At 44.6% G+C, this 27,252-nt stretch overlaps 2 protein-coding genes across 2 annotated transcripts; one reads left to right on the forward strand and one right to left on the reverse strand.

Moving 5' to 3' along the window:
• Positions 1 to 901: 901 nt before the first annotated feature.
• oxa1l (OXA1L mitochondrial inner membrane protein) lies at positions 902 to 9,802 on the reverse strand (the record flags this gene model as incomplete). Its single annotated transcript, XM_080742010.1, has 10 exons — positions 902 to 1,073; positions 2,132 to 2,212; positions 2,495 to 2,657; positions 3,739 to 3,843; positions 4,487 to 4,651; positions 6,514 to 6,599; positions 7,737 to 7,880; positions 8,171 to 8,471; positions 8,606 to 8,728; positions 9,692 to 9,802. The coding sequence occupies 10 exons, from the start codon at positions 9,800 to 9,802 to the stop codon at positions 937 to 939; spliced, it is 1,416 nt and encodes a 471-aa protein (XP_080598136.1). The 3' UTR covers positions 902 to 936.
• A 9,715-nt stretch (positions 9,803 to 19,517) lies between these two features.
• Positions 19,518 to 27,252, forward strand: LOC308297983 (E3 ubiquitin-protein ligase CCNB1IP1-like; the record flags this gene model as incomplete). The annotated part of the gene is made up of 4 exons (XM_080741547.1): positions 19,518 to 19,820; positions 20,039 to 20,185; positions 26,372 to 26,540; positions 27,086 to 27,252. 4 exons carry the CDS (start codon positions 19,518 to 19,520, stop codon positions 27,250 to 27,252), a joined length of 786 nt encoding a protein of 261 aa, XP_080597673.1.

Below are 27,252 nucleotides of genomic sequence, written 5' to 3' on the forward strand. Positions count from 1 at the left end.
GACTGTGACTTGACACAGAACACAATACACTGCACAGGAATCAACACCCCTTTCTGTTAGAGAACTGTACTAAAGAACTGGTATTTCCAATTGAGACAATGTCTGAAGATAATTTACATGCAACAAGGGCTAGAAATGTTTTGATTTCATTAAAAAAAGAAAAAGGAGGAAAAAAAAGATTAGGATTGTTTTGAATGGTGAGGAGAACATCGGTTTAAACTAAAGCACTGGTGCCCACTACTCAATGACATAATTTGTAGTAAGGAATATAAATAGTATATATAATATCTTTATGGAATTAGTTTTGTGGAAGGGAAAGTCCATTTATATTTATCCTGTTGCATTTTTATTGTGCCACAGATGTTAAGTTCTTGTTCTGTAAGGGCTACCCCTCCCCCTCTCCCACACACACACACACACACACACACACACACACACACACACACACACACACACACACACACACACACACACACACACACACACACACACACACACACACACACACACACACACACACACACACACACACACACACACACACACACACACACACACACACACACACACACACACACACACAAATGAACTCCTTACAATTGTATTCTCTCTCTCATGTATGGACTATGCACATGCAAGTGGGTTTGTGATGACAAGAGTACGGAAATGCAGTAAGATGTATGTATTTATAATAAAAAAGGTATTTGTGGACAATAAAAATGCATTTTTCACCCTGTTTTGTCTAACACACTGCAATAAATGAGCTAGGAAATCAAATCACATCACAAGGAACACACCACCATGGTCGATAGAAGACAGCAGATAGCTGCTCTTTAATTAGAATACATACATAATGACAAACCCTTCCTACCCACCCACCCTCCCGTCCATTCATTTCCACTTTCATAAATATATACACGATTCTTTTAATCTTTTCTATCCTAGCGTCTCCTTCCAAGGCCTGGTCTTGTCGCTGGATGGCTGGGCTACTTGCTTGCCTTTGGCTGATGGTGGGTTGATGGGTGGAGCGATCTGCTGGAGCGGGTTTTGCGTGAAAGTCTGCCTTAGTGGCCCTGATAAGAAAGGAGTGGAGCAAATTAAGCACTGTGCTGAAATGTATGAAACATTACATGTTCACTGATGTACCTACTAGAACTGGGATCAGGCTCATTTTTTCAGCCTGAACGTTACAGAGAGCTTATCTGCCGCAAATTGAGTCCGACCATTAATTATTAATATGCTTCCGACCCCGATGCCATAATTTAGCTGAGGACAACCTGGAACCCCCTCAAGGACAAGTGGTTGAAAACCACAGTTATAGACAATCATATTTTCCTTTTAAGCACTTTAACCATAGTGTCCCTATTTTGGGTATGTCATTATATAGAATAACAAAAAAGAAAATAGCAACTCTAAAAGCATTGTGATTTTGTAAATAGGCTACTTTGACATGTTTTAAATAGACCTTAGGTGGTTCAGATTGAGATCCTTCACTTCACATGTTTTGACTATTCCTGTCCTGTCTGACCCTATCAATTATAATCTGTGGAAATAATAAGATTTGATTTTGCCCTACACAACAGCAAAGGCTAGCTACTGTTACACTACTAGGCTACAGGGGTTAAAGCCAAAAGAAATCCCAGGACAAACTTAATTTCAGACCATGTCCAAATATGTGATTTTTGAAACGTGGCGCGTGCAGCGTACACCAATATTCGTTTCCCTGAAGTTCTGAACTGCCTTCACTGAATGCGTGGGTGCCAATCCATGCATCATTTTATAGAAGTATCTTCTTGAAGTTCTGTTGTATTCTATGCTAGTCTGGCCAATGCAAATACTCATCTTGAAATTAAAACAGCTTTTTAGTTATAGTTTATTATTTTGCGGATCTGCACTGATCTCAGAAATAGCTCCTATGGAATCCGCAAGACTGAAATCAGTCCCCAGGACTGAGAACTTTAATCCCTGAGGCTAACATCTATAATATCTAATGTTTTGGGCATTAGCCCAGTGTTTTACTGGCTAAGAAATGCGGTGTTAGCGAAACTGTCTTCTGTGTCAGTGCAATGCTAGCAATTGAAGTGTGGAGAAAGATCCATGTACACAGGACTACTGAAGCGGTGGTGCCAACCTTTAGAAGCAAGGTCTAAATGGTTTTTTATCCTCCGCTCCCTCTCCTGCAACTGCTGGGCCAACTGCGCATTTTTCCAGCCTGAAGGGACAGACAAGACATTTCACGTCACAAATAAAGAAAATGAATATAGAGAGAGAAAGAATAGAGAGAAAAAAAAAGAAAACAATCAGAAAATACAACACAGTTTCTTTTTTAGTTCTGTCCATTAGAATTAGATCTCTTCAGATGGACAAAATGCTGTTGAAGACTAATTTGAGAAAAATAAGTTGGTTAGTTAACTTATGTCTTTGTACACCCACCTATAATATGCCACTTCCTACAGGATTTAAAGAATGTATTATTCTTTTCGAGAACACCCACCCTTCTTCATACTGGCGATGATGCCGTCGCTTTCAGGCTCAGTAGGCTTGGGATGCGTCACCCTCTCTGGAATATTCAACTTCTGTCTCACCAAAGGATGCCTCAGCAGGGCCACTTGTCCCAGGGAGAAGCAGTTTGAGGTCAACCAATACGTGAATACCGCCTGAGGAACGAATGACAGGCAGAGAAACATGTTGGTTTAGAGGAGAGGAAGTGTGACATGGCGTGTTTCAGGCCTTGTGGTGATATATTTCCAGTCTTAAAAGGATCATACCGTTCGGCATCAATCTTTGTTATGTATTCTGTTCATTCAATGTTAACAATGTTGTAAAATTTGAATTTCATTCATAACTCATTCATATTTTTGTCAACAAATTTCTAATCTAGACACACAAAAAACGCAACTATAACAGAACTTTGACAAAGAATAGTAGTTACTGTATATTTAGCCTGTTGGATTACCTATCTCAAACAAGTTTCAAGTATTAACAAGTTGATTTTCATACCATACTGAAATTAACTGAATACAATGGCTTCATCAAAAACCAATGGTATGCTTTGGGAAATGGTCAGTAGAAAAGGGCAAAACATGATGGAACAGGGCTGGTGGAATATGGGCGACACAGGGATTCCTTGTCCTTCCACATTCAGGTATGAACAAACAGCCTTTCAGCGAGCATATGGCACTGTTCTATGACAGTAAGTGTGCTGTGGACATGGTGCTGTTAATATCTTACTAATAATCATAAGCCTGATGGTACTACCTATTTTCTTTTCTTTGGGTTAAGGTTCTTCTCCAAATAGAAGCCACATCAGTTTAATATCTTACTGCACGTTTCCCAAACATACATTTTAATTGTATCAAAGAAAAACTACAGATGATAAAATAAATGATGAATGCCACACATTCAATTAATATTGCTGGATTTCCTCAGTCAAGGTGGCCACAAGGGTAGCCTTGAAAGTGATAGGGAAGTATGGAACAACTGACAGCCTATGCAATGTGTACAGCTTCAAGCAAAGCTAGATTTACCAGTAAGTTGTGTAAATATAAAGCCCTTCGCAATTGTTTAAAGTTAACGGCACAAGATCAACATTTTAATCCAATCAATTTGTCCTTTTCCTAAACATCCATAAACAGTTGACAGATGAGTTGAATCTGATTTACAGTAGAAACTGTATGAGGTCAGCTGAGGTTGGTGCAATAATAAAAAGAGTTTAAAAAAGAAGAAAACGATACTGACTGTGGGGAAATTGATGGTGAGGGGCAGAATTATGAAGGGCATGATCCTGAAGACCGTCTTCATCGCCTTCAAGTTTGGGTTGTCAACCCCTGACTCTGCTCCCAACTGAAAGACACAAAGTTGACATGTACATTGGGTTAGGCTCACTCACCGATAATAGCTGATTTTCAAATGAACAACTTGTCATCATGTCAGAAGATCTTTTACGGGTTTTTCCAAATCACCGCAAATCTGTGCCACTTTAACCATTATTTTATGCTTTAACTATTGAAAAATAGCAGCTATACAAGTTCACAGCTTGTAGATCTTGTAGATTTGCTATTTTTGAAAAATTGTGAACATTTGTGCAAGTATTTGAATATTTTGGACCCGATTCTAAAAAATCCTTCTAAATCCTTCTTCTAAAATCAGTGATTCTCAAACTTTTTCATGTCAAGGACCCCCAAAATGACATATGTTTAGCCGTGGACCCCCATCTAAAAATATGTTGTTCCAGGGACCACCCAGAAGCAAATATTTGAGAGACAAATGTTCGCTTTTAAAAAGATATATTCAAAGAAAAAAAAGATATAAAAAAGAAAAAAGAATAGCAGATCTACAAGCTCACAGTGCGGCTTCGGTGCTGCACTGTGAGCTTGTATATCTGCTATTTTTCAATAGTTAAACCATTAAATAAGTCTAGGCCTAAATCGGTTAAAGGTTAAACATCTTATTAAGTGCTTTGACAAGGTTAAACATCAATGCTGACCTCCAGGATGAAGAACATTGTACCGGTGACGACCACAGGGAGCAGGAAATAGGGGTCTGCTGCCGTTAGGTCTGTGAACCAAAGTGCACCTCCGGTCTGCAGGCTGGGAACTGGGAGATACGCCATCTTCCTCAGCGCGATGAAGAAGGAGATGAAGACTGGCGCCTGAGGAGAACACAGAGGGATGTCTGATTGGTCAGAATGATTTGTCGGGTGTCAAATAGTTGATCTTCAAGCTCAGAACGGCGAGTCTCAGGCTTGGATATAGGGCTGTCACTATATGACATTTTACATGACGATTAATTGTCACTCAAATAATTGGCGATTTAACGATTTAATTGTGTATTTGTCGTTGATAATTACATTCCTGTTTGGCTTTTAGGCTTTGAAGTTGCATATGGTAGATATGACACATAACCTAAATATACAAATACATTACTGACATATTTGACAACTTACTACTTAAAAAAGAACATTGATAGTGGAAATAGCAGATCTACAAGCTCACAACGCATCGCATCGTGAGCTTGTAGATCTGCTATTTCCACTATTTCTGACATTTTTCAACATGACGATTATGACAAAATAATTGCGATAATGTCAAATAATCACGATTAGACGATTATGTAATAATTGTGACAGCCCTAGGTTCATGTGGTTAATAATCTGAACTAAAATTACTACAATTATAATCCAAATCATGTTTATTGATTTTTTTATTAGGTTGGTCTGTCTACTCTACATAGAACATGGCTTTTATGCATATACTGTAGTTTTTATCATGAATTCACCACCCTGGGCAAGATACGACTTCCCCTTGGTTCCAAGATTTCTAGCGAAGTGCTGCATTTAAAGGAAGTTACGTCATGCGGTGCGGGTCTGTTTACATTCCCCAGCGAAAAAACTAAAATAGGTTGTAGCTCTTAACACTTATGTTGCAATGATTTTTTCTCTTCAATGTCTCGCGTTGCCATGGTTACCATAGACTTCCATGTAATTGTGCAATTGTGTAAAAAGTGCACGCCCATGCCTAGATGATGCACCACGTGTGTAGATGCTGTTCACAGCTTTCAAACAAAAAAATCCGCTTGGAAATCCGTTCAGGCATTCATGATTTATCAGCCATTATGTTTTCTTCAGATGTAAACAAACATGGCTGCCATGTTTGAAAGAATGAGTTGGTATGGGGGTTAAACATGCAATTTCGCGATCGCGATCATGCCTAATACATTTCTGGAGGTCCAAAAAAAAAAATTATTATTTTTTTTTTTTTATTTTTTTTTCAAAAACGGCCCAAACTCGGGAAACTCGGGGTTGGCACAGCGGTAGTACCAATACAAAATCGGGAAACTCGGGGTTGGCACCATATGTGTTAATAGGTGTAATATCGCCTGAATTAATGTTTTTGTTTGTATATTGTTTATTGCGAGCACAACCGACGGAGCAGGAGACATAGACCAGTTTTTTTTCCAGCAAATAGGTTTGCAGGGACACCACACTGTGAAAAGAAGACAACTTCCGGGAAAATTCAGCCCCACCTCCTAGAACGGTCTCTGCCTCATATCTTGACCAGGCTTTTTTCTTCGCTAATGAGTAAGCCTGGCTACGCGAGGCTATGAATTCACAATGATTTAATCTCAACAATAAAAACGTAATGTGACTTTTGCCATCTTGTGTAGATATATCCAGTGATTTGGAAACACTAAATAGTCTAGCTCTAGCCTTTAACTACTTGAGCCTTGTATACTTTGTTTTATCTTAAATTGTTTTCATTTATTTTTGCAATTTTCAAAGGATTTGAAAACTTGTGAAATGGCACATTCTGTATAATGAGTACTTTCTACTTTTGGTACTTTAAGCACATTTTGATGCCAATACCTTTGTACTTTTATTCAAGTAATTTTTTATTACCAGACTAATAGAGTATTTATGTATTGCAGTATTTATACAATTACTGAAAGTAAAACATTTTAGTACTTTTTCCATCACTGCAAAAAAGGGAGGCTGTTACAAAGAAATATACTGACCTGCACCAAGGGAACCAGGAAGCCACGGAGAGGGTTCACGTCATGCTTCTTCTGGAAGAGGTTAAGATCAGTGTAGGCCTTGGCGACTAAGATACAGAAATGCATTAGAAGGCATTAATTAGGCTGCCGTTTTGAACACACACACGCTCGCGCCATGGCTGGACAGGAGCTAAAACAATAATGATTTAAAGCCCCACTAAGTTAACTTTTAATGAATAAATTGAAATTTTGTCCTATCTGTATGGTAGAGTATGTTAATAATACAATATACAGTAACTTATACAATGAATGGGGTGGTTGTATTTTGTCTCCCTGCTCTTCTATTGAGACATTTAGATCTTGTCAAAGGTCATGTCTCACCTAGACACAGGATCTCACACAAATTTTGAACTGATGGTCAATATTAAATGTATCCCTTAAGCAAGCAGGCAGACTCGTATTAGCTCAATTGTAAAATGTCAGCACTTAAAGGACAACTTTGTTTTTTTACAACAAGGGTTCATATTTTAGATTGTAATTAGAGAAAAGAAAAGGTGAGTGTTAAAATGTTTTCATTTGCTTCGTTCTATTGTTTTATCAAGTTTACTGTGCTAAAATGTGGGGCATGCGTACGCATGGGGGCATGCGTACAAGTGGCTAAATATGTCTTTAACACAATAAGCCAGCAGTTTCTTTATTGCTATTTACAGTAACACTTCTAGCCCCCATAAGTCACATCCAACCATGAAAGGTTGCGTTTTATCATGGGAATGGGCTTATTCTGTGTAAAATGACATATTTAGCCACTTGTACGCATGACCCCAACCACTGATATAAGAATCTCTAAAACAATGGAAAGAAGTAAATGAAATAATTTTAACACTCATCTTTTATATTCTTTAATTACAATCTAAAATATGAACCCTTGTTGTAAAAAATCGAACCTCTGTTCGAAGTGGAGCTGTGTGTGTGTGTGTGTGTGTGTGTGTGTGTGTGTGTGTGCAACAGCGCCCCTCCCTTAACATGTGTGGCCAGAAAAGGTTACTGCAGGCTACATACCCGGAGACAGACAGACAAACAGACAGACAGACCCACACACACGGCCACGTATAGGGAGCTCCACACAGCTCCAAAAACGAAAGTTATCCTTTAAGCAGGAAACCAGGTTCAAATCAGGGGGAGCAGAGGAAAGTTACATAATGCTGCTTTAAAAAATCAAGAAGAAAAACAACAAGAGAATTTACATTCAAATTTGTTTCCAGACTGTTTGGCCTCATTCATTCTGTTGGTAAGTTTGGTCATCTCCGGTAACACGTTGTTTAGCTTGGCTGCCTCCCTCTGTCCTTTCACGATGACGGGAAACACAGCCAGGCGAGCAAACACCGTTCCTGCATGAAGACAAGGAATGGATACAGAACTAGGACACCGTGTCATACAGTAGATGGTCGCTGGTAGGCAGAAACCTTGTAACTCCATTAATTCAGATTTTCATGTTTTTAAGCGGAGCTAACTTGTATATCCGTCCAGCAAAGCTGGGCAGTGGGCATTGGCCAAGCTTCACAGGACGTTTAATGAAATTAACCCATAAAAAGGCACCGCTCACTTCACACTGGACGTGATTTTTCATAAACGAATGATCTATTTTACAAGCTTTGGGTTTGTACCATTTTGTGCTTACCTGCAACAATGGCGCCCCACCAGGGTAAGCCTACGTCCATGTGCAGAAACTCCAGCAAGTTCTGGATCAGCCCTACTGGGGTGTGGTGAGCGAGGCCCAGCTCCGCTAAGCTAGGTTCATGAAGCACCCCTTGTAAAAGCTCCCCTGCGGTCAGCGGAGCCTCGCTCACCAGCTCAGAGACGGGCTGTGCGATGGCAGTGGAGGGGTCGGAGGGCACAAGGACAGGAGTGGACTCCAGGACTGGAGGGGAAGCGGAGGCTTCCACGGCGGGAATCGCCGCGCCAACTGCTTCAACTGGGATCTGGTGGTATTAACATAACATGGCGTCACTGGGAAATTAGGTACACAAATGACCTGGCACGATTTCAAGCAAACTATACAGAGATTGTCTATCAGAGCTATTTGATAACAACTAATGTCAACCAGACAACTCACCTGTGAGCTGTTATATCGCACTGCTGCACACTTCAGCAATGGGAACCTTCCACTGTGTTGTCTACCCAGAATAATCTGAGTGGCAGTTCTCCTGCACTCCACAACCGTATGGAAGTGGAACTTCTATATGTACATGGAAGGAGGGGGAATATTGTCAAACAAATGCTCATTACATAGGATTGATTTCACAAGGCTCTATAGTAATTGTTTTCAACCCTTTTCACATCAAGGTCCATTATTTATTCTGCATTTGAGCCACAGACCATCCTCCCACCATTTGATGAGATTTAGCCTCTCAGACCCAAAATGTGGAATATTTTGTTATCGTCGGATAATATTTTGTTATTCCATGCTGTATTAATGTGGTACAATAGGAGAGATAACAATTGATCCAAACAATTCTTCTACATTATGGTAATGCAGATTTCTAACAATAATTGAAAACCAAATGAACCCGTAAGGGTCCATTTGGTTTAATTTTACACTCTCAAGAGTTAAATAGCTAAAAGGGTCCATTTGGTTACCAACTCTCCATTTAGCTGGGGACCACCTGGAACCCCCTCAAGGACCACTGGTTGAGATTGAACCACTGCTCTATATAGGAACACAATGGAAATCATAGTTGTGTGTGTGTGTGTGTGTGTGTGTGTGTGTGTGTGTGTGTGTGTGTGTGTGTGTGTGTAAATTAAAAAAAACACAAATAATCAAAGATCCTATGGAGCAGGGTGACATCAACCTAGAACTGTAAGTATTGATGGTATATCCATTGACACAGCAGGACAGAAATACTAAGTCTATGTACTAAATGGCAGGGAAAACACACTGCAATGTTTGACAGATGTAGACTTAATTGTGCTACGGACTGAGGCTGTTGCTAAAATCAGTTTGAGATCAGATCAATCATTATCTATCTGACCCTCCTATTAGCACAAGATGCACTGTCAAAGTCACAGGAGGCATGCTGCTCGCTGCAAAGCACTGGAGATGCTAACCGGCTAGCTGGAGACGTTTCACTGTTTTTCGCTTACTTGCGAAAGCACCGATGTAATGACAACGCACACGCATACATATGCGAGCAGTACACACCTGTTTCCATGTCCCTGGAAGTGAATGGCTGTCAGGCCTGGATTTCCCCGTCTGTCTCAAAAGACATCTTGCTAAGCAACCCTGAGTCGCACCGCTCCTGATGGCAGCCATGTTTACTGAATAACAGTAGGCGTCTACGGAACACGGAAGCGGACAGAATACTTGTTGATACGTTTGATGGTTGTCAAAGGTTGTTGTTGAAATGGTGGGTTAGTAAATACATTAACTGCCTAAAATAGAAATATTGTTATAGTGATGTCATAAGTGAGTAGTCAGTACTGTAACATATCGCCGTCTTCACACACACACGCACGCACGCACGCACACGCACGCACGCGCACACACACACACACACACACACACACACACACACACACACACACACACACGCTAGAACAGGCCTGACACAGACGGCAACATTTTAATGTTTTGTTTCCTACATTTTGTTTTTAATTATTCAATTTTTCAATAATTTTTTTCAGTAATTTTATGATGAAATAAAAAAAATCAAAGACATTTCATAAATTGGAAAACAATGAATTAAATGTTTAAGAAGTAGTAAAAAAATTGCCGATCTATAAGCTCACAACTCTAGTTTGTGTCCAGGTGTGAGGGGGTGGAAGTAGCGTTATCCTTTTTATTTTTATTTTCTTTAATAATTGTTTGTTTTTACAATTATTTCCTTTTGTTTGAGCATGTTTTGTATAATTTCTCTAATATGTTTCGTTGTGATAATGCTATATTGCTGTCTCCCTCTAACAACCTCCTCTCTTTCCATGTGTGAGTCTGACTGCGAACTGATAGGATAACTAGACGCCGGTGCTGGCCAATGTATGGGGGACTGACGTCATGACCAGCCAATGGGCGGCTGGCAGAGTGGGAGGCGGCCCTTTAAGAGGAACGCCAGGCTCAGTCTAGGTTGACAAGCAAGGGGCGCAGACGTGTGTGTGGAGCAGGCTGAGGGAAGTGACTCAGGTGGCCGGCTGTGATGAGCAGAGAGACAGGCACAGGCCGAGCCAGGCAGTAACTGAACTGAACCTTATTGAACTAAAGTGCTAGGACCGAGTAGCGCTTTACCTTACAAACCCAGCGGATTCCAGACGGTGATCCGGGTGTCAGCGGTACCAGGCAGGGTCCGGCCATCCAGAGACGAGCGAGAGGGTCCTGACGAGCCGAACCGGCTACCCGGCTAACGAGAGGGGTCGTTGTGACTACTGTGGTGTCGTGCGAACTATTCGCAGCGGCAGGTCACAAGCCTGCCTGCGTGTGAGTATCCAATCCTGTACACCACTGTCACTAAAGTCACTGGCCTAGAGTTGAGCTGTATAGTCGTCACGACAAGGATACTGGCGTATTCTTTGTATTCACAGAACGGTGGACTAAAGACGTAGATGACCAAAGATGAGCTGTGCGCCGCTGTGTGTGCCATCCCACCTGCTGTAGAAGTCACTATTCCCACCTGCTGAAACGATACTCTGCCTATTATTTCATATCTGCTTAGTTATATAACATTTATTCGTCCTTAAATCTGCAATCCTTGCATTATAATTAATTATCGTAATTATTATACTATTACGATTTGAGGCCTTAACGAGCCGGTACCCTAAACTAAGTGCACTTTAATTGTCACCAAGAACGTTACGATAAGAGAAAGAAGGGGGGTTGAATTAATGTTTTATTGTTGACAGTGCTCTTATTTTTAGTTTTCTAGTTAGTTGGCGCCGTAGGATTTTAGGGTTCCCTTTTATTTTATTATTGTGTTTTTGGCGTGATAGAGGCCGCTGTAACCTAGTAATAAAGATTGTTATACTTTTCTAAACTGTCGTCCTGGTCATTCTCTCCTCATGATTATATTGCTCTGGTGTTCCGTAAACGAACTTGTGTGTCCCTAAAGGTTGTGCCTTTTGTGCACTTATTTTCCTCTTTAAACGAGGTGGCGTTGTCGGAAACTTATAATTATACAATCTGCTAATGATAATACTTAATAATATACAACAAACCAAAAAGGTGTATTTACAATTATTTATTGGCAAATTCAGTAACAAGGTAATGACAAAGGTACCAGTTTAAACACTGGCGGTTAATGTGAGTTGGGCCACCCTTACATAATTGGCGTTTGTAGCGGCAGGATCGGACACAGAGCAATATAGAGGAGAGAGTGAATAAGTGTGTAATTGTGAACTTGTTAATATGATGATGATGCCGGTGTATCCGGGCGCCCCGTGGCTGCCCACGTTTGGAGGTACAGAGGGTGAACTTAAGTACAGGGAATGGAAAGTACAGATTAAAGGGCTATTGGGGACGCAAGATGTTAATGAGGCTAAAAAGGTTGCCATTCTATTACAAACCTTGACTGATGAAGCTAGACGGCAAGTTAATGTGTTGGATGAGGGGGATCGAGATACTGTGGCCAAAATCTTTGCTCATCTAGATAACGTGTACAAGGAAACAATCCCTGTTGCAAAGGTACGCTCACAATTTTATAGTTGCGCACAGCGCCCTGGAGAGAGTGTCAGTGCCTTTATTCTGAGACTTAGAGAATTATTTTGTGGGTTGCGGCGTTATGATGCGACTACAGCCCCCTCCGAGGCCGTCTTGAAAGACCAGTTTCTTATGGGGTTAACTGAGGGCCCACTTGGTCAAGCACTGAGAATATATGCTCGACGCCACCCTGACGAAGACTTCGCCGCGCTGCGACAGGAGGCCTTGACGTTGGACACGGAACATGGAGGTACGCCAGCTACTGAAATCGCTTGTCATGCTATTAACCCCGTAACTGTCCCTGTGCCACCACAGACCTCTGCGTGGAGAGATGAGCTGAAGCGAGAAATAATGGAGGATGTCAAGACGCAGTTGCACGGTATGACGAAAGAGTTGATGAGTGAACTCCGACCGCTCATCCAGGCTGCCGCTCCTGCTGTGCGTCCCCAACCACCGCCGTCTGAGGCGTCCTATGTGCCACCTGCGCGCCGGTACGCGTCACCTCAGAGATATGAATGGGATGGGGAGGGGAGGCCCATATGCCGTCAATGCAAACGGTCAGGACATATAGCTAGATGGTGCACTACTAATCAGCCGTCGTTAAACTAAATCGTCCTGTTGCCGAGGTCCAGGCAACAGGAGTCCCCTTATCTGTGACACATACTCGGGCCAATGATGCATTTATCGGGCAATGCCCCATGATTAAAGTAAAGATGGGAGGCGTTCACTTAAAAGGGTTGCTTGATACGGGGTCCCAAGTCACTTTAATGCAACAGAGCTTATTTGAAGAACACTTCTCTCAAACTGATTTAGGTGCAGGGCCACTTGTGTTTAAATTAAGAGCAGCAAATGGCCTTGACATACCGTACACTAGTTATGCGGTATTTGATTTGGAGCTAGAGGGAGTGCAAGTCCCAGGGCGAGGGGTCGTAATTGTTAAAGATGAACACTGTACGCAGCCCTTGATTATTGGCATGAACGTAGTGAGTGCATGCTGGCGTACACTGTTTAAATGGCCTGGGAGGGTTGCGTTTCCCCCGCGTCAAGCGAACGCGTTGTGGCGAGACGCATTCGCTGCCTGTAAAAGAGTTGAGGCTGTGACTAATGATGACGGGTCTTTGGGTTATGTGTGGCCCGTCAGTCGCCAAAGGATTCGGGTCCCCGCCCGCAGTGAAATGGTCGTATGGGGACGCACACGTCGGGGACCGGGAGGAACTGACTTTGAGGCTCTGGTCGAGGCGCTACCAGACATGAAGGAATTGGGGTTGGCGCGCGCCTTGGTTACGGTACGGGGCGGGCGGGTCCCTATTCGTCTCTGTAACCCCTTTCCTTATAGCCTGACGGTGAGGCGCTATCAGAAGTTGGGGAAACTGTACCCTGTGCATGATGCTGATGTTCGGGGAAGTCAAGATCTGAGCCTGTCCATGTCCGCTGATGGCCTGGTGGATGTTGCCCTGGTGAGCGCTGCGGAAGACGGACCCGTGCGCACCCTATCCCAAGAACTCGGTGGGCTGGCTGATCGCACTGACCTGCCCGAAGGAGAGAAAGAGGGACTGCAGTCCATGTTGCTGAGATGGGAAAAGGTGTTTGCTGTACACGATGAAGATTTCGGGCGGACGGACGCCGTGCAACACCAAATCCACACAGCGGGCGCCGCACCCATTCGTGAGCGACACAGGCCACTGCCGCCCTCCATGTACAAAGAAATGAAGGCCTTGTTAGGTGACATGTTGGCGAAAGGAGTCATCGCGGAGAGCTGTAGTCCGTGGGCCGCACCGATTGTGCTGGTTAAGAAGAAGGACGGCAGCTGGAGGTTCTGCGTGGACTACCGTAAGTTGAATGCAGTTACCCATAAAGACGCGTTCCCTTTACCTCGTATTGAAGAAACATTGACCAGTTTGACTAAAGCACAGTGGTTCTCGACTCTTGATTTGGCCAGTGGGTATTGGCAAGTAGGCATGGATCCACGTGATCAAGAAAAGACTGCCTTTACGACCCCACTGGGTCTGTTTGAATTCAAACGAATGCCCTTCGGGCTGTGTAATGCGCCTGCTACGTTCCAGAGACTCATGCAGCACTGTTTAAGTGGACAAGTAGCTGAGTCTTTATTAGTTTATTTGGACGATATTATTATCTACTCCCCTGACTTCTGTTCTCATCTACAGCAGCTGGATCGGGTGTTCCAGCGACTATGGAAGCACGGACTGAAACTGCGCCTTGATAAATGTAAACTGTTACAACGTGAAGTGCAGTTCTTGGGGCATGTGGTGGACCGGGAGGGAGTGCGCCCCGACCCAGACAAGTTAGTGGCGGTGCGAGGGTGGCCAATTCCAACCACGGTGCGGGAGGTTCGTGCATTTCTGGGTCTTGCAGGCTATTACCGCCGTTTTGTAGAATCATTCGCTGCTATAGCCCGTCCACTGAATAATCTCTTAATTGGGGTCCCCGTTGATAACAAGTCCTCACAGAAACCGATTATATGGACGGCAGAATGTCAAGCTGCTTTCGATGCGCTAAAAGGTGCCCTCACCCAAGCTCCGGTGTTGGCCTATGCTGACTATGAGGAACCTTTTGTGGTATATACGGATGCGAGCAACCGGGGGTTGGGTGCAGTGCTAGCCCAAATCCAAGATGGGAAGGAACGAGTTATCGCGTATGCGAGTCGTAGTTTGCACCCAACAGAACAAAATGATGCTAATTATAGTTCCTTTAAATTAGAGTTATTGGCCCTTAAATGGGCTGTAACCGAGAAATTTAAAGATTATTTGGCTGGGGCGCGGTTCACTGTATTTACCGATAATAACCCGGTGGCGCACCTCCAGACAGCTCGCTTGGGCGCTATCGAACAACGCTGGGCGGCCCAATTGGCTTCTTTTACGTTTGAGATTAAGTACCGGCCAGGCAAGAACAATGCTAATGCTGACGCCCTATCTAGATTTCCTGTAGACACCGGGGCGGTCGCGACGGTGGAACTAACGCCCGCAGCAGGAAATGCTGGCTGGGCTGGTGCTGAGTGGCTGCGAGCACAGAAGGATGATGAGGCTATCCAGGTGGTGACGCGGTGTGTGGAGAGGGGCATCCACCCTACGTTGACAGAGAAGAGGAGCTGGACGAAAGAGGCGGCCCAGCTGTTGCGCCAATGGACGAAACTGCGGGTGGAGGGGGGGATATTGTACCGTAATGTGACTGACCCTTACACCCAGGAAGAATATTTACAAGTTGTCTGTCCAGGTTCCAGGAGGAAGGAGGTGTGGAGAGAGATGCATGTGGCTGCGGCACATGCGGGGGTGGACCGGACGCTGGTGCAGCTCCGGCGGCGTTTCTACTGGCAAGGCATGGAGGGGGAGGTACGTCGTTTCCATGAGGGTTGTGTAAACTGTAGCTTACAAAAAACTAGGGTCGAGCCTAGAGCCCCTTTACAACCTTTCGAAGTCTCGTACCCCTTAGAAGTGGTGGCTATTGATTTCCTTACCCTGGGTCGACCTGCCGACACCTGTCAAAATATCCTTGTAGCCACAGATCTATTTACTAAATATAGCTGGGCCATACCCACACGTGATCAAACTGCTCAGACCACTGTTCGGGTGTTATGGACCCATATTATACAGCCGTACGGTTGCCCCGCCCGTTTTCATTCGGACAGAGGCGCTAACTTCGAGTCTGCGCTCATGCAACAGTTATGTAATAATTATGGTATTACTAAGAGCCGTACTACGCCGTATTATCCAGCCGGAAATGGTGGCGTGGAACGCTGTAATCAAACGGTACTTAATTTACTACGCTCGTTGGACACTGATAAGCATGGCCGATGGCCTGAGCATCTGCCTGAGTTGATTCATGCGTATAATAACACTCCTCACAGCGCCACTGGCTATGCCCCGGCGTTTCTAATGTTTGGCCGCCATCTGCGGCGCCCTGTAGACGTGGAACTGGGAGTACAGCCTAGGCAGGACAGATTTGGGGTGGGGGACTGGGTTCAGCATCACCAACGGCGGTTGAATGATGCGTATCGCACCGCAGGGCAAAGGATGGAAAGGATGGCAGAACAGCGCAAGCGCACGTATGACAAGAGGGCGGGTATCCCACCGTTGGTATCCGGAGAGCGAGTGTGGGTGAGAAATCGGAACAGACAGGGGCACGGGAAGTTGGCTTCTTGGTGGGACCCAGAACCCTTTGTTGTACTAGAAACAGTGGGCGAAGCTGGGCTAGTTTATAGGATTCGACCAGAAAAGGGTGGGCGAGATCGAACGGTGCACCGTAATGCCTTGAAAGTCTGTGTAGCGCCTCCAGAGGTGCCCCAGTGTCCCGAACCGACACCCCAGCAGCCAGTCGTGGGGCCGGTGTGGCAGCAGTGTTATGGTTTTTTCCCCGTAGCTCAACGACGTTCAGGGCGGGCTAATTTTGGGCAGCCGCCCGTACGCTACAGCCCTGGTTGAGTTGGTCGCAGGGACTGCTAATGATTTAGTAGGGGGGAGTGTGAGGGGGTGGAAGTAGCGTTATCCTTTTTATTTTTATTTTCTTTAATAATTGTTTGTTTTTACAATTATTTCCTTTTGTTTGAGCATGTTTTGTATAATTTCTCTAATATGTTTCGTTGTGATAATGCTATATTGCTGTCTCCCTCTAACAACCTCCTCTCTTTCCATGTGTGAGTCTGACTGCGAACTGATAGGATAACTAGACGCCGGTGCTGGCCAATGTATGGGGGACTGACGTCATGACCAGCCAATGGGCGGCTGGCAGAGTGGGAGGCGGCCCTTTAAGAGGAACGCCAGGCTCAGTCTAGGTTGACAAGCAAGGGGCGCAGACGTGTGTGTGGAGCAGGCTGAGGGAAGTGACTCAGGTGGCCGGCTGTGATGAGCAGAGAGACAGGCACAGGCCGAGCCAGGCAGTAACTGAACTGAACCTTATTGAACTAAAGTGCTAGGACCGAGTAGCGCTTTACCTTACAAACCCAGCGGATTCCAGACGGTGATCCGGGTGTCAGCGGTACCAGGCAGGGTCCGGCCATCCAGAGACGAGCGAGAGGGTCCTGACGAGCCGAACCGGCTACCCGGCTAACGAGAGGGGTCGTTGTGACTACTGTGGTGTCGTGCGAACTATTCGCAGCGGCAGGTCACAAGCCTGCCTGCGTGTGAGTATCCAATCCTGTACACCACTGTCACTAAAGTCACTGGCCTAGAGTTGAGCTGTATAGTCGTCACGACAAGGATACTGGCGTATTCTTTGTATTCACAGAACGGTGGACTAAAGACGTAGATGACCAAAGATGAGCTGTGCGCCGCTGTGTGTGCCATCCCACCTGCTGTAGAAGTCACTATTCCCACCTGCTGAAACGATACTCTGCCTATTATTTCATATCTGCTTAGTTATATAACATTTATTCGTCCTTAAATCTGCAATCCTTGCATTATAATTAATTATCGTAATTATTATACTATTACGATTTGAGGCCTTAACGAGCCGGTACCCTAAACTAAGTGCACTTTAATTGTCACCAAGAACGTTACGATAAGAGAAAGAAGGGGGGTTGAATTAATGTTTTATTGTTGACAGTGCTCTTATTTTTAGTTTTCTAGTTAGTTGGCGCCGTAGGATTTTAGGGTTCCCTTTTATTTTATTATTGTGTTTTTGGCGTGATAGAGGCCGCTGTAACCTAGTAATAAAGATTGTTATACTTTTCTAAACTGTCGTCCTGGTCATTCTCTCCTCATGATTATATTGCTCTGGTGTTCCGTAAACGAACTTGTGTGTCCCTAAAGGTTGTGCCTTTTGTGCACTTATTTTCCTCTTTAAACGAGGTGGCGTTGTCGGAAACTTATAATTATACAATCTGCTAATGATAATACTTAATAATATACAACAAACCAAAAAGGTGTATTTACAATTATTTATTGGCAAATTCAGTAACAAGGTAATGACAAAGGTACCAGTTTAAACACTGGCGGTTAATGTGAGTTGGGCCACCCTTACACAGGCAAACGTCTAATAAATCACGGGCAAAAAAGTTTGGGAACCATATGCACTGATTTGTAACATTTCCATTTTGAAAGACAAGAGTGCAATATTAAGTGTAAATCTGTTAAATATAATAATAGTTAAATATAATAATTGCTTAATAATATGCCATCATATATGCCACAGACCTATTAGGCTTTAATTTATAGACTAGGCCTACACAGCGCGAGCTACAAAATACTAGTCTGTCCACGCAGCACTGCAGCAGCCTAATAGTAGTAGGCTACATTGAGATAAAGAACGTGCTATCAAGCAGCAGCAATTGGTTAATAATTAGTGTAAGTATTAATGCAAACATATCTGATACATTTATCTTATGATGAAAGGTAACACTTAACTTATTATCCACACAATGCTTTGTGGCGCTGAAGTTAAAGTTAGCTGCAGTGCTAACGCTAGCCAAATGAGGGCAGCAAAACGTAGCCTAAATCTCGTAAGCTTTTGTCAACCACAAGCAAGTTTGAATGCCAATGCCATAGTTTGATTTCTCACAGTAATATTTATAGGGTAAGCATCCATTGAACGTTTGGTGTTTTAAACAAGGAAGTAATTGTGTTAATGTATTAGTTATAAGCACATTATGACTGTTTCCCCCCCTGCAAAGTAGGACAAAACAAAAGTCACAAAACGTCTGTTTGTTTCAGTCCAAGCTAAAGGCCACTTCCAATTTCAGCTGTGTATTCTTCAATTGTCATTTTACACTGAAATTACACTTATCTATCATGCTTTGACATAACTGTGATGTCATGGGAACCACTCTAATAGAATCCCTTTTATGCCCATATATGGAGATCCCTGATGTCATCAATAAAAGCCCATATCTAACAGGACTTCATATGGGAATGCCCATATGGAGGAAGGCAGCCTGTATCTGTGTGGCTGGTTCAGACAGGGATCTCCATGTATGGGCATAAAAGGGATTGTATGTATGATGTCAGATGTGATAGACGTCATAAGATTTTCACATAACGATTAAATGAGTAAGCATGTTTGGGGTCTCACAAAATATCTCCATATACAGTGCATGGATCTCCATATGAGTCTCCATATATGGGTAACTGCTCCGATATACATCACTGGCCAAACGGCCAAAACATGGCGCTTGTCGCCCTGAGGCGTCTTACTAGTAATACATGTCCGCAGCCCTCCTCTGAGACACAGAGCGAGTAGCAAGAAATTTCTCCACCATTTCTCGCTACTCGCTCTGCATCTTATAAGGAGCACGAGGACCCATAATAAGTATGTGTTTTAACAACTACAATAAGTATTTTTTTAGCTTGACATTCTTTCAAGGCAGTTATTTACTGAAATGTTTCTTTGTGCAGATATGACCATGTCTCTCTGCGATGACACACTACTCTGCAACTTCCCTAAGTGCCGGACCAAGTTGTATGGCTTTGCCTGGGTGACAGCGTGCTCCCACGTCTTCTGTGACCAGCACGGATCCGGCGAGCTCAGCCGGTCCCCTGCCATCTGCCCAGCATGTTCCTCTGCACTCTCTGGGAAATTTGACATTGTTAGGACAGAGTTGTCACCCTCTGAAGAGTACAAGGCAATGGTGCTGGCAGGTCTGCGGCCAGAAATAGTTCTGGATATAAGTGCCCGTGCTCTGACCTTCTGGAGCTATCAGGTCCTAATTGTATTTCCCTGTTTGTGTAATTTTCTGTACATGTATTCAATTTGAAAGCGAAGAATCGGAAATCACATTAAGTTCAACAACAGAATAAGAATGAATCCATGTCCTGTATCCATGGACATTTTGTAGCTCTGGTGTAACGTTATACTGTTCTTTCAGTGAGGTGTTCACTCCCTCAATGTCACCACCTTGTTCCTTCCATGTGTATACAGGTCCACCAGGAGCGTATGTATCAAGAGTACAGTCTGTCACGGGCCGAAACTCAGGTGAAGCAAATGGAGAAGGTCTTGACCCAGCAGAACCAGACCAGAGAACTGGAGCTCAATGCCATTAGGGGGGAAGTCGCTTCATTGAAGAAGGTAGACATAAACATTTGAAGTGAAATAAAAAGAAACTTTCAAAACCTTTACAATAGGATCTCTACAAGACACGAAAAAAGGATTGTGTCATGTGGATTAACACAATATCACTCACAGTCTTGAAGAGATCCCATTGTAAAGAAATTTGACAAGTTATAATCAAAAGCTACTTTTATAGATAGATAGATACATAGATACCTTTATTATCCCAAGGGGGAAATTCAGTTGTCCAGTTGTAGCATAGCAGTATACAGTTATTTACAAAGTTACAGAGAAGTAAGAAAAAAGATAGATAAGAGGGGGGGAAAAAAACAAGAGCAGTACAGACAGGAACAGGGAGAACACAGCTGAAGGCACTCACCAGAGGGATATTAGGGTAAGACTTTGACATTTAGAACCTGTATTTAATTATAACAGGGTTGGTCTCTGTGTTGAATTTAATTAGAACACTTTGTTAGCTTAGTATCTATGGGGGTTTTAGCAGCCACTCCACTGTTCTCACCTCTGCCTAAGCTGATTGGCTCACCACTGCACACTCCCCTAAATATGCTAACCAAGTGGCATATAAAGGGAGACAGTGGAGACACACTATCACTGATGGCTCAGACAGGAACAGGGAGAACACAGCTGAAGGCACTCACCAGAGGGATATTAGGGTAAGACTTCGACACTTTAGAACTTGTATTTAATTAGAACCATTCAGTGAGTTAAAACATCAGCATGCGAACCATTCAGATCCGGAAATCTGAGCTACCAGTCGGGGCGGGTGGGGCTCTTAGCCATGGTAGGCAACCCACCTAGGAGAAGGTCACTCTGAGGTAAAAACCAGGACTGTGAGAATTTGCGACCCCACAGTCCTTAAACTAGCATTGTAAAGCCAACCATGAAGAACAAAGTCATCCCAAATCCTATACTTCCAGCGGCGGGAGTCCGCAGGAGCATCGCGGCGGATGGTGGTGCTGGTCCGCCTTCCGGAGGACATCATGACGACAGGACCTCAAACCCACGGGAACGAGGGAGGGTTCTGTCTGACCACAGCATCCCACCCAATGCACTCATGCGTTGTCGGAGACCATTTGTAATGGGGACCTTCAACGCATGCACAGTGAGAGAAGAAGCTAGACTGGTGGAATTGGCACATTGTGCTGAAGAACAGGGGGTAGAGATCCTGGGAGTCCAGGAACACAGAAGAGTCCACACTGACGACCAGATAGTTTACCACACAGTGGAGAAACGCACGTTCATCACTGCATCTGCGGGGCGAAACGGGGCCCAGGCTGCAACAGGGGGAGTAGGGCTATTGCTAGGTTCTCTGGCGCGCAGGGCCCTCCGACGGGTCCACAAGCACACCGAAAGGATCCTCATGGCTGAATTCGCAGGTAACCCAGTAACAACAGTCTTAGTGGTGTACTCGCCCACTAACACGGCATTACCTGAGGAGGTTGAGAAGTTCTATGAGGACCTCACAACAGCAGTCCGAGGTGTCCCAGCGCACAACTTCCTGGCAATCCTTGGCGACTTCAACGCCAGGATTGGACAGGAGGATGCACCATTCCCATACCATGAGTCTACCAACCGCAACGGCGCATACCTCACAGCCCTTCTCATGGAACACCAGCTCCTGGCAGCGAACACCATGTTCCGGAAGAAAACAGGGAAGAGGTGGACCTTCCAGGACCGAGCCTCGGGTATGCAACGCCAGTTGGACTATATCCTAGTGAGGCAAAAGTGGAGGAATTCCATCCTGAACGCTGAGCCATACAGCACGTTCAGCTCTGTAGGCTCTGATCACCGTGTGGTCTCCATGAGGGTGCGACTGAGCCTCAGGGTCCCAAAGCCAAGCCCCAAGATTCGGCATGACTGGAAGGCATTCACGACCAATCCGGGCCTCCAAACCAGGTACACGGAGGAAGTCAGGAAGCGCTTTCGGCAGCTGGATAGGGGAGAGGAGCCCAGCCGTGAATATGGGAGATTCATCACAGCGAATGAGGAGGCGACCAGACTGTGCGTGCCAGTGCTGAACAGAGTAAGAGCACCACCACGGTCCAGACACCCGAAGGTTGTAGCAGCACGAGGCAGGATGGAGGAAGCACGACTCAACTTTGAGCGTGAGCCAACAGAGGAGGGTCGCGAGACACTGAACGAAGCCAAACAGTCTCTCTTCAGCACCTACGACACCATCAAAGGGGAAGAAGTGATGGAAAGTGTGCGAAGAGTGCAGGCAGCGCAAGGTGAAAGGCAATACGGGGAGGCCTGGAAGGTAATAAATGAGATGACAGGGCGGAAGAGGGCCAAGGAGGGCCAGGTGGAGGGACACAGCCCAGAGGAGAGGGTGGCAACATGGTTCGACCACTTCCAGAGGCTCCTGGGAACATCAGTGGAAGAGGGAGAGGAGGAAAATATACCGACAGTCCTCCAGGGCCTGAACATCGACGATGGACCCTTCACAATCAGCGAGCTCGCCAGGGCAAAATCCACCCTAAGAGAGGGAAAGAGTGCTGGGCCGGATGGCATACCCCCAGAGGTCTTGAAGAACTGCGACCTAGACAACCTCATCCTAGACTTTTGCAACAATGCTCTACAGCACAACAAGCAGCCTGAAATATGGTCTCTGTCTAATATCATCCCGGTGCCTAAAGCTGGAGACCTCTCAAAGCCAGACAACTACAGAGGCATCAGCCTGACATGTATCACTGCTAAGGTCTTCAACCGAATGATACTGAACAGGATACGGCATGCCATCGACCCTCACCTGAGAGAGAACCAAAATGGTTTTCGAGAGGAGAGAACAACCGTAGCACAGATCCTGGCATTAAGGAGATTAATAGAGGAGGTGAAAAAGAACAACCTAGCAGCTGTACTGTGCTTCATTGACTTCAAAAAGGCTTTTGATTCTATCCACAGAAGCAAGATGGTGAAGATCCTTGAGGCCTACAATGTCCCTCCCAACATTCTCCGGGCTATCGAGACCATGTACGCAAAAACAAGGGCCAAAGTGGTGACCCCAGATGGCAGCAGTGAGGTGTTTGACATCCGAGCTGGGGTAATGCAAGGAGACACCCTAGCCCCCTACCTCTTCATCATAGTTCTAGATTATGCGCTCAGGAAAGCCATAGGGGGACGGGAACAAGAGCTTGGCTTCACGCTAACACCAAGGAGGTCAAGACGGCATCCCGCAGTAGTTCTGACAGACCTGGACTATGCGGACGACATCAGCCTGCTCTCCGACAGCATGGAACAAGCACAAGAACTCCTGAACAGGGTGGAGATAGAGTGTGCCAAAGTTGGTCTCAGGCTAAACGCTAAGAAAACTGAGGTTATCACCTATAACCTACCTGATCACTCACCTCTGACAACAACAGAAGGAGCTGTGTTGAAGGAAGTCAAGGACTTCAAGTACCTGGGCGCATGGGTCGACTCAACTGAGAAAGACCTTAAAGTAAGGAAGGCACTCGCTTGGAGGGCCCTGAACGGCATGAACAGTGTATGGAATTCTAACCTCCCCCGCCAAATCAAACTTAGCTTCTTCTTTGCAACGGTGGAGTCTGTTCTCCTCTATGGCAGTGAATGCTGGACCCTGAAGCCAACCCTGCAGAAGTCTCTAGACGGGTGCTACACTAGAATGTTGCGTGCAGTACTCAACATCAACAGGAGTGCACATGTTACAAACGAGAGCCTGTATGAGGGAATACCAAAGGTAAGCGAGAAAATTGCCACCAGAAGAATGAGACTAGCAGGACACTGCCAAAGACACCAGGAGCTTCCAGCCAGCAAATTGGTACTGTGGGAGCCAACACACGGGCACCGGCCGCGAGGACGTCCCACAAAAACATACGTGGACGTACTCAAGGAAGACGTAGGGACACAGAACACCAATGAGCTGGCCAGATGTATGGAGAACCGAGATGACTGGAAACAACGATGGAGGGCTCGTCTGAGGACGACCTAGATAGACAGTACCAATAAAGAGAAGGTGCATCAATAGAGGGGGCGAATGATATATAAGTATATATACATAAAGTGTCTTACAAAAAGAGACCGTAACAGTCAATGCTAGTTAGTGCAACAAGTATCTCACTGTCATTGTTAAACAAAGCAGAATACTCAGAAACTACCAACACAACCTAATAGTGCAATGTCAAAAATCAGTGCGAAAAACAAAACAAAACAAAAAAACAGCTCAGAGAAGAAGAAACTGGGGAGCGTGTCACCGCAAGACGCACATGAGCACTCTCCCTGGAAGGTCCTTAGGGGTCAAAGTCAATACAGCAATAGTTCCGTCAGTCTAAGTTAGGAAGGAAGTCCTTTTCAATCGTCCGTTATGTGTCTCGTTGTACAGCTTAAGGGCGGCCGGTACAAAAGATTTTCCTAGTCTCTCACATCTCCGTCCTGGGTAGGCAAAGCGGTCGTTTCCTCTCTTACTCCAGTAACTGGTGATCTCCAGATGGAGGGGGTGAGAGGAGTTCTCCAAGATGGAATCTAGCTTCCTCGCTGTTCGCACCCTGGTTACTTCCTCCACCCCCTGCAGAGAGGACCCAACTACAGAGCCTGCTTTCCTCACCAGTCTGTTTAGGTTAAACGTGTCACCTGCTCTGTTGTTGCCACCCCAGCATGTTATACAAAAAAGAGGACACTTGCCATGACAGACTGGTAGAACATCTGTAACATCCTATTGCACACCCCAACGATCTCAGTCTTCTCAGGAGGAACAGCCTGCTTTTTCCCTTGCTGTGAATCGCCTGCGCGTTGTCCGACCAGTCCAGTGAACTATTCAGGTGTACTCTGAGGAATTTGTAGTTATCCACGAGCTCAACCACCTCTCCGTTAATGGTGCTTGGCACCGGGGGGACTCTCTTGGAAGTACGGAGGTCAACCACCATCTCCTTGGTCTTGCTAGCGTTGAGCCTATAAAAAGAGCCTATAAAAAGATCCCACAATGGTGCCATAACAAAAATCTGTCATTATGCCAGCTTGGCTTTTTACACAGAATCAAACAAACCCATCCCTTGTAAGCTTTTAAAAGGCATTCTACTAGCATTCTTAAATCAGAGACATGCACAACAGCACCTAGTGTTACACTCTGCTGTTTGACAGCTGTTGATAGATTCTATACATTTACAACTATATCCTACACACAAAACTTTCAACATAATTTAGTTATTTACCTTTCTCTTGCTTGCTCGATCTCTCAGTCTTTCTCCCTCTCTCACACACATGCAGCACACACACAAATTGAGATGGCAGCTGTCGGTATAATTTATACATTTACTACAATAGCCTACAGGTATATTTCACAAAAACGACTGTATTTTTATTTATTTAGATTTTATTATTTAGGGGAGTGGTTCTCAAACATTTTCATATCAAGGAATATTTATTGGCCATGGACCCCCAATCTCATAATATTTTGTGCCAGGGACCCCATACAAGATGTGTGTTTCCAAAATGTTTCAAATCTTTTCAAGATGTAGATTGGCTATTTCCAAATAGCCAATGTATAGGGTTAAAGTGTTAAAACTTTTTGATGCTATTTCTGGAGACCCCTTGAACCCCCTCAAGGAGATTTAGAGGTATGCATGATGATAACCACTGATTTAGTGTAACTGATTCTGTTGTTGCTTCTATTGCATAACAATGCCCCTCCATTCTGTGTTCTTACCTTTTTCAGAACAGCAAGGTGGCAGCTGGGGCAACATTTTCATCTTGAACAGGCTGTGTAAAGGAGCATAAGAGAGAATAAAAACAATTGCCATCACAATCTAACATAACAGGGATGGCAGCGATATAATGTACCATCTGTGAAAGATCTGCACACTTAAATACATAAGCCGGTCAATTATAGTACATGGCTTGATTACATGTATTCTATTCTATGAAGTTCTTTGCTTTTTAAGAATTAAAATTGGGTAGTGTTGTGTCCAGTTTCTACGCGGACTGCACATAAGTCTGACATCTCATTACCCTGAAGGTAGTTAGGTTTAGGGTTAGGGTGAGGGCACCGTTTCTACTTTGTGTATTTTTTGTTGAGCGACAATTGTGCAACAAAGTAGAAGTTAAGCCATTCTCACATGTTAGACACGTGTGACGTGTTACACCATTCTCCCCTGTTTGCTGTTTCCTTTTGAAAATATGTTTATTTACCTACTGCTTTGCTCTACTTAATTGTGTCTCACCATAACCACTCAGATGATGGAGGAGTACAAGAGGAAGTACAGCGAGGTGTCAGAGAGACTGATGGAGAGAAACCGACAGTATCAGAAACTCCAGGGGCTCTATGACTCTCTGAGACTTCGCAGCATGGTTGGGGTGGGGGAAAGAGAGCCACCACCACCACCAAAAGAGCAGTTCAACACTGGTGAGCAAGCAGGGTGCTTTCAAGTTTTAACGTTAAGTCTCATACTGGTGTATAGTATGAGACTACATAGAGTTATCTTTCCGTTGACAGAACAGACTAGTTATCCTTTCACAGAAAAAGATTCATCAAAGGAACAGTATATATTTTTGGGATCTATCTACTAACTGAGATAAACATAACCGAGTGGTGGTGTCCATTAATTTAAAGGTTGTGTGTGTGTGTGTGTGTGTGTGTGTGTGTGTGTGTGTGTGTGTGTGTGTGTGTGTGTGTGCGCGCGTGCGTGCGTGCGTGCGTGCATGTACATTTCCAGCCTGCTCAACAGCACCTCTCTGGTCACTCAACGGTATCACAAAATGTATCAGCAGGAAGTGTAAAGAATAATGTTAAATATCACAAAGATTGCCCAAACAGAAGGAATTGTCTTTAGTAGTGCTGTCACCAGGACAGAAAATTAGGACTTAGGAGTAAAGAGCTGACTGGCAACGTACTGTACAGTGAATTCCTCTTGTTGACTGACAACTCTCTAATTCCCATGTCTCTCCCAGGGTTTGTCCAACAGGCGTCTCCCCGGGCAAGCCCCCAGTTCCTGTCCATAGGCCCCCAAGGTGAGAGCAGACTATTCTCTTGCCTGGACCCAGATGCAAACCAGACCTTCTTCCAGTTTAGTTCCCCTCCCAGACACAGAGGACGTCCCTTCCTGAAGAAGCACTGA

This window comes from Nannobrachium achirus, assembly GCF_963921795.1.
Source record: "Nannobrachium achirus genome assembly, chromosome: 14".
NCBI classification, from domain to species: Eukaryota; Metazoa; Chordata; class Actinopteri; order Myctophiformes; family Myctophidae; genus Nannobrachium; species Nannobrachium achirus.